The sequence below is a fragment of the Platalea leucorodia genome (assembly GCF_965183815.1).
Source record: "Platalea leucorodia genome assembly, chromosome: 7".
In the NCBI taxonomy this organism is placed as follows: domain Eukaryota; kingdom Metazoa; phylum Chordata; class Aves; order Pelecaniformes; family Threskiornithidae; genus Platalea; species Platalea leucorodia.
The window spans coordinates 50,712,213-50,731,913 of record NC_138829.1 but is presented as its reverse complement, the minus strand read 5'-3'; the positions used below and the strand labels follow the sequence as shown (position 1 = coordinate 50,731,913).

Below are 19,701 nucleotides of genomic sequence, written 5' to 3'. Positions count from 1 at the left end.
CTTTTAAAGTCATCTTACATGTTTAATGTGGAACTGTACATATATTCACTCTAGTTCTTAAGTTTAGAGTGGTAAAGACCTTTGCCCCAGAAAACAAAGTGAACCTAAAGGGAGAACATTGTAATTATACAGAAGAAATCTACAGAGGTGTGTTGTAGTAAAGACTGAACTGATTGATAGAAATGAAAGTTTCTTCCTGCTGACTCTTCTTTTCCCACCATGGAAGACCATGATAGTGAGGAATTTGCTTAATTGTTTGTTGATTGCTGATAGATGGTCAAATGATCTATGTGACCTGAAGGGATGGTGCCCTCGTTACTGTATATAGAAATCACAGAACAGAGTAAGAATGAATATACATCTTACACGTCTTACACAGTTAGCAAAAGCTTTACTGAAAGACTGAAATCATTCAACCAAGCATCTTGACTCAGAGGATGTGAGGGTTAATAACACCTTATAAATATGTAGATGGAAAAAAGAAATATCAGGTTGATTTTCCCCCAAACCTTGAAAGCAAGTAGAGAATTTTCTGGTGCTTGTTTCAAGTGAAAGGTTTGATACAAAGGGGTGGGGCGGAGTGGGGGAAATCCCACCTGGTAACAGTGAGGAGTTTGTCTGGTTGACTCTGGTGACCATTTTTCCTTCATATTTGTTTGCTTTTGTATGTGTGTGTGACTTAGTGCTTCCTTGTACAGATGTTTCTGTACCCATTGCAAAAACCTGTGCATTGTTTCTAGGCAGGAAAGCTTTCGGTTTTCCTTTGCTACTTGATTATCAAGTGTATTGACCCTAAATACGTATGTCCCTTCCTGTTGCTAACAGTTCTCTCTCATTGGCATGACTATTTTACAGAGAGAAAACTAGAGGTATTTAAGATTTTAAAAGATCTAAATAACTATAGAACTATGTAATAAAAGATGTCGATACTGATATATGTGTATCACAGAAGTGATAGCATTGGCATGATTGCTTATTGGCTTAGGGTTGATATATTGATTCTCTGGAAAAAAAGATTATAAAGGTACTGCACCTGGGCTTTTCTGATAGCTTTAGCTATCACTCAGTAACAACACTTTAAAGCCAAACAGACCCATTTCATTTAATTTTACTGCATTACAAACAAATAAGTAATTTAGCACTCCTTTCAGAAGTTAAGTATAAGCTATGTATCTCATGAGAAGTCATCAAATATTCAGTAGCACAGGAGAAAGTTACATGGACAACAAAGAAGAAAGAAGATAAAGCCATGCCCCGATGTCTGCTAATTACATTCTGTGACAGTGCAAGCTCATTGGAATATCCTGGCCACAATTTAATTTCCCAGAGAAAAATCCCACAGATAGGAAAGCAGAAAATTAAGAAAAAAGTAAAGAAAACTATTCAGCATATATCTTCAGATAGATGGCTAAAAATATATCTAATTCTATAGTGTGCACAAGTGAGAAACAAAACTGGTGGCTCTCCATCTATACTACATATCATTTGTAAACTTCAAGTTTGGTGAAAAGGTGTCTAGCTTGATCAAAACACTTCTTTGCTATGGATTTGAAGTGAGAAATCACCACAGGGCCTTGTTCTTCAGATGATCCCCTTTCATTATTGCTCTGGCTTTGGACACTATTGGTGATGTTCTCCATTAAGTTCACAGTCCAGATTAATACACTGCCAGCACTTTGTCATTGACTTTCTCTCCTGGCTGAAACAAGTTTTTCTCTTTGTTATTAATAAGTTATCATTCATCTGTAGATCAGATGTCATAAAATTCTGTTGCTGATTGATGAGATACTTCCGTAAGTTATCAGAGCTAGTTACTCAAACAGTAACTGCGACTAATTTTGTTCATCCATATATAACAGACATTTTTATGCTCTGGTGGATTTTCCGTTTATTTGGTTTAGAGCGTTCCCTGAAAAAAAATCTCATCAATGAAAAGTCTTATGTCCATACTTTGGCTGATCTGACAGGAAAGCATCTACATTGGTATTTTGCATGTGAAAGGAAGCCATGAATACGTATTCATCACTTAAGAAAATGAGCTCCTAAGGCTTGTTGTGGAAAGCAGGTAGAGGTGAGAATTTTGTGTGATTACAGCAAGTCAGATGCCAATTATTTAGTTATTCAGTTATTTTCTTGTTAATCAATTTTTTGGCATTATCATTTTTTTCACAGTTCCATCCCAAAGTTCCAAATCTGAGTCCACTTCAGTTTTGATGGTCTGTCAGTCAGAGATCAGATTTTGAATGTCCAGGTTTCCCATTTTCTGACACCAGTATCAGAGTAGTACTAGTAGTACTAAGTTTAGGGAGCAATAAGTGACTGTGAGAAGAGACAATATTTATTCAGCCAAGGACAGCTTTTCAGAAAGGCAAAATCTTTTAGGTTTTGCTACCAAAATAGCTACACCTTGAAAAAGTGTAGTTCTGAGTTTAAGTCCATACACCTCATAGACTTTGCAGTTAACAGATAAGCAAAACATAATTACTGCAAACTGAAGAACATTAGTTTATCCTGTTTGTTCATTAGAACTTTGATTCCTAGGTCTTGCATTTTCCAATGCTTTCATGTATTGCACAAAAAGTGATCAAAACTAGTGTCTTTGATGTTAGTCTTCAAGGTATTTTTCTAAATTAATTATTTAAAGATTTTTTTCTGAATTAAAAAAACTACATGATATCTTTTCTTCATATTCAAGATATAGAAGTAAGATGGTCTAAATAGTGATAAAAATACTGCTTGAGAGGAATTGCCAGAATAAAAATATTTCCAGAGAAACATTTTGAAGTAGATTTTGCTTTCTTTTGGTGAATGTGTGTGTGACTTGAAGTGCAGCTCTTCTTGCAAATTCTGCTTCTCAGTTTATTGAAAAATAACTTTCTTAGCAGAGAGAAAGGTTAAACTATCAACTGGCTTGAGGGATCTAAATTTCTATGGTGTGCATGCTTCTAATAGCTTTGAATGCTTTTTGTCAAAATATTGGGGCATATTTCACATGCAGTACATATTTTGATCTGTCACACCTAAAATGCTATGCAGAATTCATTGAATTTACTGGACTTTCAGAGCTGGTAACACAATCTTATACTTTAGTAGAATGTTTCAAACTTCACTTACACTAAAAGCATTGGATATTTTTGCTGTTGTAAGAATGTAATGACACCATGGGTTCATACATTCGCCTTGCACTCACATTTGTCTCAGTGGCAAGAGCATGCTCAGGGTGCTGGTGCTGGTGGACTTGACTTTGCTGGAGGAAAAGTGCTTCTCAAGAAATAATAACAAGATCTTGGTTGAACGAACCATGTCCTAACAGCTCCAGGGCCTCATCATGACAAGCTGGAGAAAGCCACCACCCAAGCCTGGTGGAATGCGTTCTCAAACCCCTGGTGGTGGTCAAATCCTGGAGGGAAGATGCAAGAAACCACACAAGCAACCAAGGGTAAAGAACGTCATGCTAAGAGGGCGCTTTGATTAGGGGCTGAACAACAAGAGCACCAGGGCAGCAAGCTTCAGAAGCATTAAGTGGAGGGGGGTTGAATGTGTGGTATATGTCACTGCTTTTTGTTACCTTGCGCTTGAAGTGGGAAAAGCAAAGTACCGGGCTATGTCTCACTGACTGTGCATTTGGTAGTGACAGAGCAGCTGTCCACATTGTTCATGTACTGCAGAGGTATTCTGCGTGTCTGAAAGGGATGAGTATATGAGTCATTTTATAAAGGATGTACTTGGGTTTTTCTTTTTTCCTGTTTGGAGGCAGTTTAGAAGTAGACTATTCCAATGAGAAGGACTTGTGGGAGAAAGGAAGAAAATGTTTTCAAGCCAGTACACTATGCTCACTCTGCTGGAAGAGGACAGAGTATGCTTAGTGCTGCGAGCATGCATAGGGCACTGAAATGTAGCTAAAAGAGCCACGTTGAGGGAGCTTCAGCAGGGCCACGGCAGAGTGATGAATCCCTTGTGGGTGGAAGAACCAGGAGGAGATATGGACCATGGGAAGCACAGGGCTGTACACTCTCCTCTGTGATTGTAAGGCTGCATGTAAGGGAGGCAGGAAAGCATAACTGCTGTCAGCAGAAGACCTTGTGGGTTAGCGCTTCATGGCAGATTTAACATCATCACAGCAGATGTGACCTCAAGTGGCAATGGTTCAGATGACGAAGATTCTTCAGAGGAGACGATTTACCCAACAGTATTTCCAGGCTGGGACAGGAGTGTGGCCACGGACGAGTATGCTCCAAGTACTAGTAAGGAATTTCCTTTCTCTTTGGATGGTTTCTTTCTTCTTTTTCCTGTCCTACCCGATGTCCCTCCTCCTTTGCCACACATATACTGTGTGAAAATTGGATGCTCTCACGATCAGCTCTTGTTTCAGAAATATCTCCTGTGCCACAGGAAAAACCCATTTAAATCTTGTGAGGTCCATATCCTTAGAAGAACCATCTTCCATTGCCTCTAGAATTGATGTGTTGTCTCCATTCATATCTGATTTGTGGGCTTCCCTTGTGGCATGTTGTGTCTCAAGGAATAATTCCTCTTGGGAGGGAGTTTCCAGCCTCTATACAACTGGCACAATTATTTCCATTTGGATGCCAATACCTATTTGGCTTGCCTAACACAGTGGATCAAAAGACTCTAGATTCCTGTAATTTTTCTAAACAACAATCTCTTTCCATCCTTAAATGCCTGTTACAAACCTATGGGACACTACTCCTTGAAATGCTATGTTCTGCAAAAATATTGTGCATTGGTAATGCGATAGGAGTAAAGCTGCATCTTTCTCTCCATGCTATGCTGACGCCTAACTGGAAAGTGTTTCTTGTGTGGATTTTCCTGACAGCAGCAGGCCAAGGGGAGTGCGTGTGCCTTTCGACTGGAATGGCCATAGTTCTGAGCCCAGGTCCTTGACAGCATTGGCTTCACGGGGTTGTCAGTAGAAGAGAAGGCTAAACTAATGGGTGTGCTTATCTCTGGGTGTCCTTTTTCCTTGTCATGGATACTTCTTTCACATTTTGTATGTGATTTTATATTGTCTTGGTGGATGTTCCTCATTCTGGAGTCTAGCTAAGGCTATCTGCTCTCTCACGCTGGCAAAGCCTGTGAGGAACTCATTAACCTTGTTGAATGTGAAGGGCTAGCAAAGACCCACAGGGCTTTTTGACAACTCCTCTCAAGGGACCATGTTCTTACTTGGGACTGCCACTAGTGCTTGCATCTGGCTAAGTGTTTGAGGAATGTAATGACACCATGGGTTCATACATTCGCCTTGCACTCACATTTGTCTCAGTGGCAAGAGCATGCTCAGGGTGCTGGTGCTGGTGGACTTGACTTTGCTGGAGGAAAAGTGCTTCTCAAGAAATAATAACAAGATCTTGGTTGAACGAACCATGTCCTAACAGCTCCAGGGCCTCATCATGACAAGCTGGAGAAAGCCACCACCCAAGCCTGGTGGAATGCGTTCTCAAACCCCTGGTGGTGGTCAAATCCTGGAGGGAAGATGCAAGAAACCACACAAGCAACCAAGGGTAAAGAACGTCATGCTAAGAGGGCGCTTTGATTAGGGGCTGAACAACAAGAGCACCAGGGCAGCAAGCTTCAGAAGCATTAAGTGGAGGGGGGTTGAATGTGTGGTATATGTCACTGCTTTTTGTTACCTTGCGCTTGAAGTGGGAAAAGCAAAGTACCGGGCTATGTCTCACTGACTGTGCATTTGGTAGTGACAGAGCAGCTGTCCACATTGTTCATGTACTGCAGAGGTATTCTGCGTGTCTGAAAGGGATGAGTATATGAGTCATTTTATAAAGGATGTACTTGGGTTTTTCTTTTTTCCTGTTTGGAGGCAGTTTAGAAGTAGACTATTCCAATGAGAAGGACTTGTGGGAGAAAGGAAGAAAATGTTTTCAAGCCAGTACACTATGCTCACTCTGCTGGAAGAGGACAGAGTATGCTTAGTGCTGCGAGCATGCATAGGGCACTGAAATGTAGCTAAAAGAGCCACGTTGAGGGAGCTTCAGCAGGGCCACGGCAGAGTGATGAATCCCTTGTGGGTGGAAGAACCAGGAGGAGATATGGACCATGGGAAGCACAGGGCTGTACACTCTCCTCTGTGATTGTAAGGCTGCATGTAAGGGAGGCAGGAAAGCATAACTGCTGTCAGCAGAAGACCTTGTGGGTTAGCGCTTCATGGCAGATTTAACATCATCACAGCAGATGTGACCTCAAGTGGCAATGGTTCAGATGACGAAGATTCTTCAGAGGAGACGATTTACCCAACAGTATTTCCAGGCTGGGACAGGAGTGTGGCCACGGACGAGTATGCTCCAAGTACTAGTAAGGAATTTCCTTTCTCTTTGGATGGTTTCTTTCTTCTTTTTCCTGTCCTACCCGATGTCCCTCCTCCTTTGCCACACATATACTGTGTGAAAATTGGATGCTCTCACGATCAGCTCTTGTTTCAGAAATATCTCCTGTGCCACAGGAAAAACCCATTTAAATCTTGTGAGGTCCATATCCTTAGAAGAACCATCTTCCATTGCCTCTAGAATTGATGTGTTGTCTCCATTCATATCTGATTTGTGGGCTTCCCTTGTGGCATGTTGTGTCTCAAGGAATAATTCCTCTTGGGAGGGAGTTTCCAGCCTCTATACAACTGGCACAATTATTTCCATTTGGATGCCAATACCTATTTGGCTTGCCTAACACAGTGGATCAAAAGACTCTAGATTCCTGTAATTTTTCTAAACAACAATCTCTTTCCATCCTTAAATGCCTGTTACAAACCTATGGGACACTACTCTTTGAAATGCTATGTTCTGCAAAAATATTGTGCATTGGTAATGCGATAGGAGTAAAGCTGCATCTTTCTCTCCATGCTATGCTGACGCCTAACTGGAAAGTGTTTCTTGTGTGGATTTTCCTGACAGCAGCAGGCCAAGGGGAGTGCGTGTGCCTTTCGACTGGAATGGCCATAGTTCTGAGCCCAGGTCCTTGACAGCATTGGCTTCACGGGGTTGTCAGTAGAAGAGAAGGCTAAACTAATGGGTGTGCTTATCTCTGGGTGTCCTTTTTCCTTGTCATGGATACTTCTTTCACATTTTGTATGTGATTTTATATTGTCTTGGTGGATGTTCCTCATTCTGGAGTCTAGCTAAGGCTATCTGCTCTCTCACGCTGGCAAAGCCTGTGAGGAACTCATTAACCTTGTTGAATGTGAAGGGCTAGCAAAGACCCACAGGGCTTTTTGACAACTCCTCTCAAGGGACCATGTTCTTACTTGGGACTGCCACTAGTGCTTGCATCTGGCTAAGTGTTTGAGGAATGTAATGACACCATGGGTTCATACATTCGCCTTGCACTCACATTTGTCTCAGTGGCAAGAGCATGCTCAGGGTGCTGGTGCTGGTGGACTTGACTTTGCTGGAGGAAAAGTGCTTCTCAAGAAATAATAACAAGATCTTGGTTGAACGAACCATGTCCTAACAGCTCCAGGGCCTCATCATGACAAGCTGGAGAAAGCCACCACCCAAGCCTGGTGGAATGCGTTCTCAAACCCCTGGTGGTGGTCAAATCCTGGAGGGAAGATGCAAGAAACCACACAAGCAACCAAGGGTAAAGAACGTCATGCTAAGAGGGCGCTTTGATTAGGGGCTGAACAACAAGAGCACCAGGGCAGCAAGCTTCAGAAGCATTAAGTGGAGGGGGGTTGAATGTGTGGTATATGTCACTGCTTTTTGTTACCTTGCGCTTGAAGTGGGAAAAGCAAAGTACCGGGCTATGTCTCACTGACTGTGCATTTGGTAGTGACAGAGCAGCTGTCCACATTGTTCATGTACTGCAGAGGTATTCTGCGTGTCTGAAAGGGATGAGTATATGAGTCATTTTATAAAGGATGTACTTGGGTTTTTCTTTTTTCCTGTTTGGAGGCAGTTTAGAAGTAGACTATTCCAATGAGAAGGACTTGTGGGAGAAAGGAAGAAAATGTTTTCAAGCCAGTACACTATGCTCACTCTGCTGGAAGAGGACAGAGTATGCTTAGTGCTGCGAGCATGCATAGGGCACTGAAATGTAGCTAAAAGAGCCACGTTGAGGGAGCTTCAGCAGGGCCACGGCAGAGTGATGAATCCCTTGTGGGTGGAAGAACCAGGAGGAGATATGGACCACGGGAAGCACAGGGCTGTACACTCTCCTCTGTGATTGTAAGGCTGCATGTAAGGGAGGCAGGAAAGCATAACTGCTGTCAGCAGAAGACCTTGTGGGTTAGCGCTTCATGGCAGATTTAACATCATCACAGCAGATGTGACCTCAAGTGGCAATGGTTCAGATGACGAAGATTCTTCAGAGGAGACGATTTACCCAACAGTATTTCCAGGCTGGGACAGGAGTGTGGCCACGGACGAGTATGCTCCAAGTACTAGTAAGGAATTTCCTTTCTCTTTGGATGGTTTCTTTCTTCTTTTTCCTGTCCTACCCGATGTCCCTCCTCCTTTGCCACACATATACTGTGTGAAAATTGGATGCTCTCACGATCAGCTCTTGTTTCAGAAATTGAATTCTTGTGATTGGAAAAATCATATGAGGTCCATATCGATGGAATGGTTGTCTCTTGTCATGCACTCTTTTACCATCATGTCATTTGTTTTGTGACCTCAGATGTTTAGTCATGATCCAATACCACAACTCAGATATTTTAACACATAGCCTTATTTTCCTGATATGAATGGTCCCACAGTGATCATCTGATAGCTATTTTTTAACTAAAAAAGCCATTCCTACCTAAAATAATTCTTTCTCAAAACCAAAAAAACACTTCATATGAGGATTATAGCCAAATGCTGTGTGTCACTGAAGCACACAGTGTGCTACTTGGCCTTATGTCCAGGGAATGCCCCCAGCCGTGGGGGTTTTTTCAGTATAGATGTTGCAATTAATGACTATACTGTAATGCTCTTATTTGTACAAAGATAATAATCTGTTCTTTTTTTTGTAATTTAATTTATTTTAATTTAAGCACGTCTTAATGTGTCTTTTGTCTGTGCACTTATTTTCTCTGTAGTGTTTATAAATCACTCTTTATAAGCATTTTATTTTTTTTTCTGATGATAGTGGAGTATTTGTGGTTTTTCAGCAGTGGTCTTCATTTTTAGAGGAAAATACAAAATTAGCAAGTCATCTTGCTTTGGGATTTTTTATTCTTTTGCCTAAGTTTTGGGTATTTCTGGTGTTTATTTATCTTCAAGACTGCATTGGTGACTTATTCCACATGGCGTATTGCATTCCAACTACCTTCTGTGGCCTAGGGGTGTTTGCATGCTCCGTGGGTGAAAACATGTACAATCTCTGATCATAGACTCTTGTGGAAGTTTTATTTTATCATCTGTTCAATTGTATTATAACTTTATTGACTAATATTGGATTCCTGGTCGCTGTCAAGGTGCTTCAGTTTTTTTGCTGACCATAGCTTTTGAGCTCAGTGGTGGATATTCTAACATGAATCTGAGTACGTCTTGAGTACTTAGCAAGCATGTTTTACATGTATTCAGATATCTACCTTATTCAGGTCCAGCATTATTCTTTAAACTTGAGTTTAAATGTCTATAACTGCTGTAACGGTTTTGCACTACTTCTGCTATACATTATTCTTCTATTGCTTGTTTCCCCCATTCTTCTTGGGAAACTTTGCATCTGTCCAATGCAAAGAAAAGAGTGACTGGTTTGATGTAAAGGGATTGGATAAGAAGAGAAGAGAGACTACAGTTAAGCTATGCATGAATTTCCATTTTCCACCACCTTTATGGCACACACTAACAGTAGAGTAATAATGGTAGAAGTAGAGCATGGTCAGCATGGAATCCTCCATTGTCCTAACAGCTCTAGACTCGCAACATGAAACACTTCTGGAAATCTCCACACAAGATCATTGGAACCTTGCCTATACAGATGAAGAGGAGCAGTATCCTAGCTCTGCTGGGAGGGGTAAAGCAATTAAGCATTTTAGATAATATTCAGATATGTGACATAATTTAGTGAATTATAACACTGTTATGGTGCAGCTGATTGTAATTCCCATACTATTAGCCTCAGTTCAGTATAAAACCTTTATATTATTTGTACTAGGGCCCTCAGAGGTGGCATCTGTAACATTAATCTGTCATTCCAAGCCTATATTTGCATCTAATCTTCATTACTTGCCACTTTTCCTCACATCTCTGGGATTTTTAAACTTGCACTGCCAGTAGTGTAATAAAACTGAGCAGATTGCAACATTTGGTGACCCACCTTGGTGAGAAAAAAAAAATCCCTTTTTTCCACTTCAAAATTTCCATTCTAAAATCTGAAGACAAAAGACAAAAAAGGGAGCTAGTGATTCAAATACATGAAACTGTGCTACAAAGGATAATATACTACCTCCAGGTGAATGTGAACATTTTGCCACCAGTGTTAGTGCCAGTGTCATGTTCTTCAACCCTAAAAACCTCTGTACGCAAAGTGCATTCTCCAGAGTGCAGTCTCCAGCTATTTTTGCTGTGTACCTAAATAGTTTCCAGTTAATTTTTTTTGAAAAGCATAGCTGGATATGAGCTTCGTTTTTAGGATGTTGTGGCTGTAATGCACAGCTTTACCCTGATAAGGAGAGGTGCAAAACTGAATAGCTGGAGGCACAGCTATATACAGCTGGATGGGGGGCCAGCCTGATAATTGCATGAAATTAGATTGTACTGAAAAGAAATACATTTCACTGGGACTTGTGGAAAGCCTTCTTATCCCTATGTAAAACCAAGTATTTTCTACATCCTGTGGTAGTTCTTTGGATTTATATGATCTGCCTCCTGTCTTTCTGGTTCTGAGATTGTTTTGAACAGTGAAAGTTTACACAGTTGGCATCAGAACAGGTGCTGTAGTCACCCAGAAATAATTTTTGTGATAACTTTCTTTTAGTTCTGAAGTATTGTTAGATCAGTTGTATTCATACATTAGTTAATTTTAACTTTTTTTTTTTTTTTACAAGATAATCTATATGTAATGGGTTTAATTACAGAAATACTTAATTACACTTGCATGAGTGCCCTCTTTATGAACAGTTCATTGCCTGAATGTGAAGATAAATATTCCTCTAGTTTTGCTCTTTTTGGGAAATAGCGTAGGTTTCTCTAGCTGGTGACTTATGGCATATGTAACAGGTCCAGCTCATTCTTTGCATGATCTGATTAAGGACATTTGCTTTACCTTTAATATATCACTCATGGAAATGTTTGATACCTAACACAAACACATTTCAAACTGAGTTCTAATGTTCATCTTAGTGTTACAGGTATTCTTTTTTTTTCCTGGTGTATCTTTTCTAAGCCATTTAGTGTTCATTAGAAAAACTCTTATGGCTGTAGTACTTCAGGTGATTTCTGACTGCATCTTCTGCTATGGAAACAACAGCAAATTAAAGAGTGAGCAATGGATTTATTTTATCAGTAAGAGCTTTAATTATTACTGAGTTCAAAACAAGTATGCTTTTCAACTTCAACTATATGAACCTACTTATTTCATTTATCCAGTCCCAGAAGAAAGGACAATTTCCCTGGAGCCAGCCTTGTAATTGTGTAATTGAGATATTAACTCGAAACAGAAAGTTCATCATCTTTTTCACTTTTAAAAACCCAGAATACACAGACTCACAGTTAAGTTAGTATTAATAAATACGAACTAGAGATGCAAGCTGTTGTTTTTATATGTTCTTGCACTGCTTCTCCTATAGCTTTTCTCTGCCACTGGTCATCGGGATACTTTCTAGCGCATGCAAATCTTCTTCAGATCCTAGTGATGCTTTTGTGTGATAGGGTTTCCAAAGGACTTTTGTTTTCTTTCATCTTTCATTTCACATCAAATGCAACAATGAAAAGAAAAAGCCAAAACAAAAAAGCCAAGCACCCTTGTTGTGTAAGCCATGAAGATGAGAATAATATAACTGGTGTTGGGTATTTTCATCATTATTGATTCAATCATCATCTTATCAGCACTAGTTACAAGTGAAAATGAAAAACGTCAAGGACCAACCCAAAATCCACTATTACACAGTGTTCATTCTGGATGGATCAGTCAAGAACAAAATCCTGCAAATACTACTGGGAGTATTGAACAACATGAATTTACTGTTGCAGGTGAAAATGATATTGAAAAGGAATCTTCTCATACAGGTAATATTACAGGTCACATTTTAGAAAATTATCAGGGTTTACTAAAGGTTTAGTTTTAGGATTTTTTTTACTAACAATTTTGCATTCTGAGGCCATAACAGAGGTTCTGTGAATAAACCTGAGCAATTCTGATGTTATATTTTTTTTAAATTATTCTATTCTTCAGACCTGTTCCTGGAGGTTTGTTTTCTCTCCTATTTGGACTGCGTGTCAAGACCTATAGTATATTAACTCCGTAACTGTCTCCTACGTTTTGTGTTCTGTGTCACACAGTCACAAGGTTTTAACAGGCTACCTAACAGGGTTATATCTGTAGGAAACAGTGAATGTTTAAATGGAAAAATAATAATGTCTGTTGTATTTTTCACATATTTGGGAGTTGTGTTCACTCCCTCATTGCAAGTCATTATTGGACCTGTTTTGGGTATTTTAAAATTTTTGTTAATATGGAAATTATATCTAAAAATTTTTATCTAACGTATCTACTCACTTCACTTTTGAACTATGACAAGATGATACTGGTGATGAAGGGAAGAATACAAAGCATAGTGTAGAATAAAAGAGAGGCTTCTCTCTTCCATCGGTCAAAGCAATTAAAACATAAAAGATCAAATTACACTATAAAGCTAGTAACTGGAAATTGACGTATATTAGTTTCTGTTCCTGTGAGTATAGTAAGTTTGCTAGTTAATGACTGATTTGCTGTACTAAGCACTGCCAACAGCGAATTTAACACAGTCATCATCTACTCTTGCTAATTATCAAATACAGGCCACTGAGGACAAGCATATCATGAATATTATTTGAGAGGCTGTATAATGTGGATCTATTCCTTCAACTAAATGTAATCTTATTAGCAAAAGTTTTGTGTAGCTCACTGCTTTGGCAGTCCCTAAGCCCACATTCCTCTAAGATATCAACCCCAGGTGTTTCATCTCAACATCCTTTAAAAATCTGGTGATGCAGTACAACGTATTACTGATATATATAAATACTATACTATACTATACTATGCCATGCTATACCACTATAGCAATTTAATTTGGCCTAGTTGCAATTAAAATTTTAACATGCTGTGGCAATTTTCTTGGGTTTTTTTTTTGATTGGGTTGGGGGAGGTTAAGGAGGGTTATGCTACTTATAAAATTTGGGTACTCTTTTGCTGCGACTGTCTAATAAAAGCTACAGATTGGTTGATATGGACAATATAATATTTTTCTAAATAACTGTAATATCAAATATTCTCCAGTTGAATGCTGTCTTATTTATTGTGTGCACCATTCACGAATCTGCAGCATGTACTAGCCTTGCCCTCTGTTAGAGTTCCTTGTCTATTTTCCTGGAGATGCTGCAACTAATACAACAGTGAAAATCTGAGGGGAAAAAATTGGATATAGTCAATACACACAAATTCTGTTATTAAAATCTTACTGAGGGGTCATACTCTTGCAGTTATTTCTGCCTTTGCTGTTTTTAATTCTGTATCAGTGGATATTGGTTTGATATTCAACCAATACAATGTCAACAGCATGTTTTGGGGAAATACTTTTGAAAAACAATGAAATATCTTGATTCTGAAAAGCATATGCTCAGTTTGAGGAAGGAGTCAGTCCTATTGGTGACAGTAGGCAGCTTTTCTAAACATAAACCAGAATGAGAAGCAAATCTGCTTTACTTCTCTTTGCCATTAAATGTAGTAGACATGTGAGCAAGGCCTGTCATAGAGACAAGAACCGAAGAGGAGAATAATATGAGAAATGGATCTTTATATACTGAGTTCATAATTGCTTCACCATCATCATAACAGCTATGGCCTCCAACCATGGGGCCAAACAGAACGACTCAGCACAAGACCCATTGATGTATCCAGGTTGGAACAAGGGAGAGAATTATGCCACACAACCTGCTATAATGGATAGAATTATTCCTTCCAGTGAGAACACGTATGAAAAACAGTCTTCCACTACAGGTACTAGTAATAATGTCAATTACGTATATTTCATCACTTCTGTCTCTCAGATGGCCTGTCTTGGAAAGATACTGCATGAACTTGTAGGGAGGAGTAACTTACTGATCTCTTTAAGACAATTATATAAACTATAGAGTGATTAATTTTCTCTGTGCTCTGCCTGGATGGTGGTGAGATAGAAGTTTTCAATTTTAGCTCTGTATAAAACATTTATTTTTTTACTTACCAACACCACTTTTAGTGTTTTCTGTTCCTTAGTGAAGCATGAATGTGGAATTGCATCCGACTCATTACATGCTATATTATTTGGTGTTGCCAAACTGTCTTTACCATAAAGCTGAATTCATACTTTTGTATATTTGTACATCAACAGGTTAATGCTTTTAATTTGTGAATATTCACCTGGGGAAAGAGTGTTCTTTTCATATCAAAACATTTGTCCTTCTGGTTCATAGAATGATTAGAGAAAGGAATTTACAAAACTGGCATGACACAACACCATGATGCAGTCTCATATAACACATACCATTTATACCATCAAAATAATGTTCTAAAAACATGATATGAGAAACACATGACTTATTCCTAAAATAAGAGGAAAGCTAATTTTAATCCTTTCGTAAACAGACAATGCTCAGAACCTATTTTTGATTTTGTGACAGCTAGTTAAATTTCTTTTATAGTTACTGTGTGTTCCTCTGATGGTATCTCTTCTATCTCATTGCTCCTGCATTATACAGCATTAGCCATCTATTCTGAAAAAGCAGGACAGCTTAGGTTGCGAAGCTGGAAAGCTGATGACAATGAAAATAAATAGAAAAACCTGTTTCCTTTTCTTCTTCATGATCCAATTAGAAGAAAAACCATAAAGCTTACTCTGCATGTAAGGAAGAGAAGATCAGTGTGGGTGGTGGGTTCAGTAAATACTACACCACAGAGTAATTCTAATAGGTAAAACCCTTCAGTAATGCCAAACTTTGAAGCTGATTCTGAGAGGAAACCTAGTCTTATGACTACCATGAACAGAACAAAGAATTATAACCATTTTCTCTAACTTGTTACCACTCAGAGATCCTGGAGCAACAAAGGAGAATCAATGCCTGTAGAAAGGGTTCTTTACTGTCAGTACTGTTATCTGTAACATAAACACACCGTAGCAGCACCTTGACAGTGTCCCTTAAGCTGAGGACCTGCGGTCAGCCTGAGATGCAGGTCAGGGAATTCTCCTGACTGCTGTCTCTGGGTCCTTTCCCTGTGTCCACTGTCCTTGGGAATCTTTTGGATTAAGTACAAAAGTGGATGAGAATAGCAAATGAAAATGTCTGATCAATACATTGAGAGAGCAGTGATGATGTACGGGAGGACAGAAGGTCTCGCTTCTCTTCTTCTTTTGTGGTGAGAAAAGAGTAGCAGTGGTTTAAAGTGAACAGGAGACTTGAACATGGTGGGAATGGGAGGGGCATGGCAGCACGGACATGGAATTCACAGCTGATTAAATAATCATGGTAACAGCTGATGCCTCTCTTGACGGTGCCCACCATGAAGACCCAACTCAGCCACCTCTGCCTTCAGATAGTGAACCAGGACAGGGCACTGAAGGCATCACACATCCCACAGACGGCCCTGGGGATGAGGTCCTGCACAGGACCACAACTAGTATGAACAAAGCTGGTGATGACTCTCCTCTGACGGGTACCAGTAAGAATAATGGATCATACTCATTTCTCATGCTTGGTGCGAAATGAGACATTATTTCTTCTGAAATTTACTCCTTTCCCTATCTTTCTCATCCTGGGGGTCTACATTCTCGGTGTGGACTTGCAGTGCAAAAATCCATTGTGGGACCTGTGCTGTTGACAGAGTTACCCTCTGGACAAGGCATAAGGGACTCCTTGCTGGTACACTTGGTGGTTTCTGTCCTTTGCTGAAGCATGTTTCTGGGTGGCCTCCTGACTGTTCTGCAAGACACGCACTGTGGTGATTCTGAATCCCCAGCCCCATCTTCCTCTCTTGTGCATCAGTGGGATCAGGCTTGATATGCTTTGGCACCATGATTGGTGTGGTGGAGGTGCTCTGGTGGGTTAATCAGATGGCTGGCTCCTGTGACTCAGCAGCAGCACCATCACCAGGGACTGCTGTCCCGGTGGTGTGGGCAGGGCAATCATAGAAGGGTTATGTCCCATAAATTCTGCCTTCAATTCCTTACTCCTCCTCACCGGTGGATTGCCAGGCAAGACTGCCACAGATCTGGCTGCAGTACGGCCACTCACTCCTGAGTTACAGGGTCAGGTTGTTGCTGCTGTGGTCTCTTCTTCTGAAGGTCTTCCCTCTCCATCTGTCACTGGGATCTGTATATGTAGCCAATGTCACCCTCTAAAATGGTGAGCATATATGTGGTGCTTAAGGGTCTCTCAGAAGCCAGTGACAGTGTGGAAGAAGAAGGGGAGGCCCTCATATCTTCTCTCCTTCCGTGCTTTGAATAAGGAAGATGGATGTGCTTTCTGGCTTGCTGTGGTACAGGAAAGAGGGAAATAATGTGGGTGGTGGTTTTGTGAGTGCTCACTTTTAAAGCTGATCATGCCGTCGTCATGGCAGTCACAGAGTCCGTGGATGATGTTAACCGAGAGAAAGCAACCAAGGAGCCACTGGCACCTAGCACTCTGCCTGGAAGTGAAAGTGAACAAGCAAACACCACAGATGGTTCCCATGTCAATTGGATACCTGGAGTATTTCCAGATGCTGAAGATCATCTTAACCAACTGCAGACCCCTCTTCCTACTAGTAAGAACAAACAATTATAACCGTTTTGTCTAACTTGTTACCACTCAGAGATCCTGGAGCAACAAAGGAGAATCAATGCCTGTAGAAAGGGTTCTTTACTGTCAGTACTGTTATCTGTAACATAAACACACCGTAGCAGCACCTTGACAGTGTCCCTTAAGCTGAGGACCTGCGGTCAGCCTGAGATGCAGGTCAGGGAATTCTCCTGACTGCTGTCTCTGGGTCCTTTCCCTGTGTCCACTGTCCTTGGGAATCTTTTGGATTAAGTACAAAAGTGGATGAGAATAGCAAATGAAAATGTCTGATCAATACATTGAGAGAGCAGTGATGATGTACGGGAGGACAGAAGGTCTCGCTTCTCTTCTTCTTTTGTGGTGAGAAAAGAGTAGCAGTGGTTTAAAGTGAACAGGAGACTTGAACATGGTGGGAATGGGAGGGGCATGGCAGCACGGACATGGAATTCACAGCTGATTAAATAATCATGGTAACAGCTGATGCCTCTCTTGACGGTGCCCACCATGAAGACCCAACTCAGCCACCTCTGCCTTCAGATAGTGAACCAGGACAGGGCACTGAAGGCATCACACATCCCACAGACGGCCCTGGGGATGAGGTCCTGCACAGGACCACAACTAGTATGAACAAAGCTGGTGATGACTCTCCTCTGACGGGTACCAGTAAGAATAATGGATCATACTCATTTCTCATGCTTGGTGCGAAATGAGACATTATTTCTTCTGAAATTTACTCCTTTCCCTATCTTTCTCATCCTGGGGGTCTACATTCTCGGTGTGGACTTGCAGTGCAAAAATCCATTGTGGGACCTGTGCTGTTGACAGAGTTACCCTCTGGACAAGGCATAAGGGACTCCTTGCTGGTACACTTGGTGGTTTCTGTCCTTTGCTGAAGCATGTTTCTGGGTGGCCTCCTGACTGTTCTGCAAGACACGCACTGTGGTGATTCTGAATCCCCAGCCCCATCTTCCTCTCTTGTGCATCAGTGGGATCAGGCTTGATATGCTTTGGCACCATGATTGGTGTGGTGGAGGTGCTCTGGTGGGTTAATCAGATGGCTGGCTCCTGTGACTCAGCAGCAGCACCATCACCAGGGACTGCTGTCCCGGTGGTGTGGGCAGGGCAATCATAGAAGGGTTATGTCCCATAAATTCTGCCTTCAATTCCTTACTCCTCCTCACCGGTGGATTGCCAGGCAAGACTGCCACAGATCTGGCTGCAGTACGGCCACTCACTCCTGAGTTACAGGGTCAGGTTGTTGCTGCTGTGGTCTCTTCTTCTGAAGGTCTTCCCTCTCCATCTGTCACTGGGATCTGTATATGTAGCCAATGTCACCCTCTAAAATGGTGAGCATATATGTGGTGCTTAAGGGTCTCTCAGAAGCCAGTGACAGTGTGGAAGAAGAAGGGGAGGCCCTCATATCTTCTCTCCTTCCGTGCTTTGAATAAGGAAGATGGATGTGCTTTCTGGCTTGCTGTGGTACAGGAAAGAGGGAAATAATGTGGGTGGTGGTTTTGTGAGTGCTCACTTTTAAAGCTGATCATGCCGTCGTCATGGCAGTCACAGAGTCCGTGGATGATGTTAACCGAGAGAAAGCAACCAAGGAGCCACTGGCACCTAGCACTCTGCCTGGAAGTGAAAGTGAACAAGCAAACACCACAGATGGTTCCCATGTCAATTGGATACCTGGAGTATTTCCAGATGCTGAAGATCATCTTAACCAACTGCAGACCCCTCTTCCTACTAGTAAGAACTACAAATCACGAGCATTTTCATTTATCCCTCAGTCAGTTATTATTTTGGAGAATGGCAATCGTCCAAAAACATGTGTACTAACCATAATTGTAAATTATTGTCATATTATGATTTCCTTTTTGATTTTTATTATTGTTTATAACCTGCTTATAAGATATCATTAAAGGGAACCTCTTCCTGTGCAAAGCAGAGGACATTTGCTAAAAGCCTGAAAATAGTGTTTTGCAAATAACCTTTTCTTATATTCTCTTACCTGTATGTGGCAACACAACTATTAAAGTGAACAAGTGTGAACTTTCTCCTCATGCCCATAGATACGTGACAGCATTTTGTCTTTCTTTTTTTGCTGGGCACAAATGATAGCTATGCAACACTTTTAACGGTCTGTCACTTTTTCTCCCATCCGTATTCCCTCTACATTAGTTGAACATGTATCAAAAGAAAGGTCATTCTCTGTGAAACCTTTTTTTTCTAGGTGTATTTGCTGTTGGTATCTTGCCAGTGATTAATTATATTTATTAATTAATTAATTGTTACTGGGCTGTAACTGACATTTCACTTTTAAAAAACTTTTTTTTTAAAGGATTATTCTTCTGATAGATATAGTGCAGTTAACAGTAACAGTGTTTACTTATTACACTACAGGTAGCCGTTCTTTTTTTGTTTGTGTGATCACATGCTAATAGTACAGGAAATGAAGGGACTTTTTCTTATTCCCAAATGTAGTTTCCATACAAATAATCATCCCAACAGTAAGTTTTTTTCCAAATGCTACTTCTGACACACAGTAATCCAAATATTATTTTCATGCACTTTCTTGGAAGTTAGTGGAACCATCCCAGGGTGGATTTTGGCCAGTGCTCTGTGGACATTCTTTGCACATAAGAAAGATTATGTACCTATATTTTTATAGCATTATACAGCAAACACTTTAAAGAGAATTCTGATATTAATTAATTAATTAATGTTAATTCATACATTGTCAGGTAGAATTTGGACT

The 19,701-nt window shown here is 40.5% G+C and overlaps 1 protein-coding gene across 6 annotated transcripts in view; it reads left to right on the top strand.

The window, feature by feature from the left end:
• The window catches only part of CD44 (CD44 molecule (IN blood group)), a 61,938-nt gene that overhangs the window by 31,677 nt on the left and 10,560 nt on the right, over positions 1-19,701 (top strand). For 2 of the 6 annotated variants that reach the window (XM_082316690.1, XM_082316689.1), the window contains exons 7-8: positions 16,747-16,932; positions 18,507-18,692. The exons of 1 other annotated variant lie outside the window; for it this stretch is intronic. In XM_082316690.1, the coding sequence (XP_082172816.1) occupies positions 16,747-16,932; positions 18,507-18,692 (372 nt within the window). Of the gene's footprint in view, positions 1-4,121; positions 4,693-12,002; positions 12,183-13,989; positions 14,152-16,746; positions 17,412-18,506; positions 18,693-19,701 lie in introns of those variants that run through there. 3 more of the 6 variants (XM_082316691.1, XM_082316694.1, XM_082316693.1) reach the window with 3 other exon arrangements.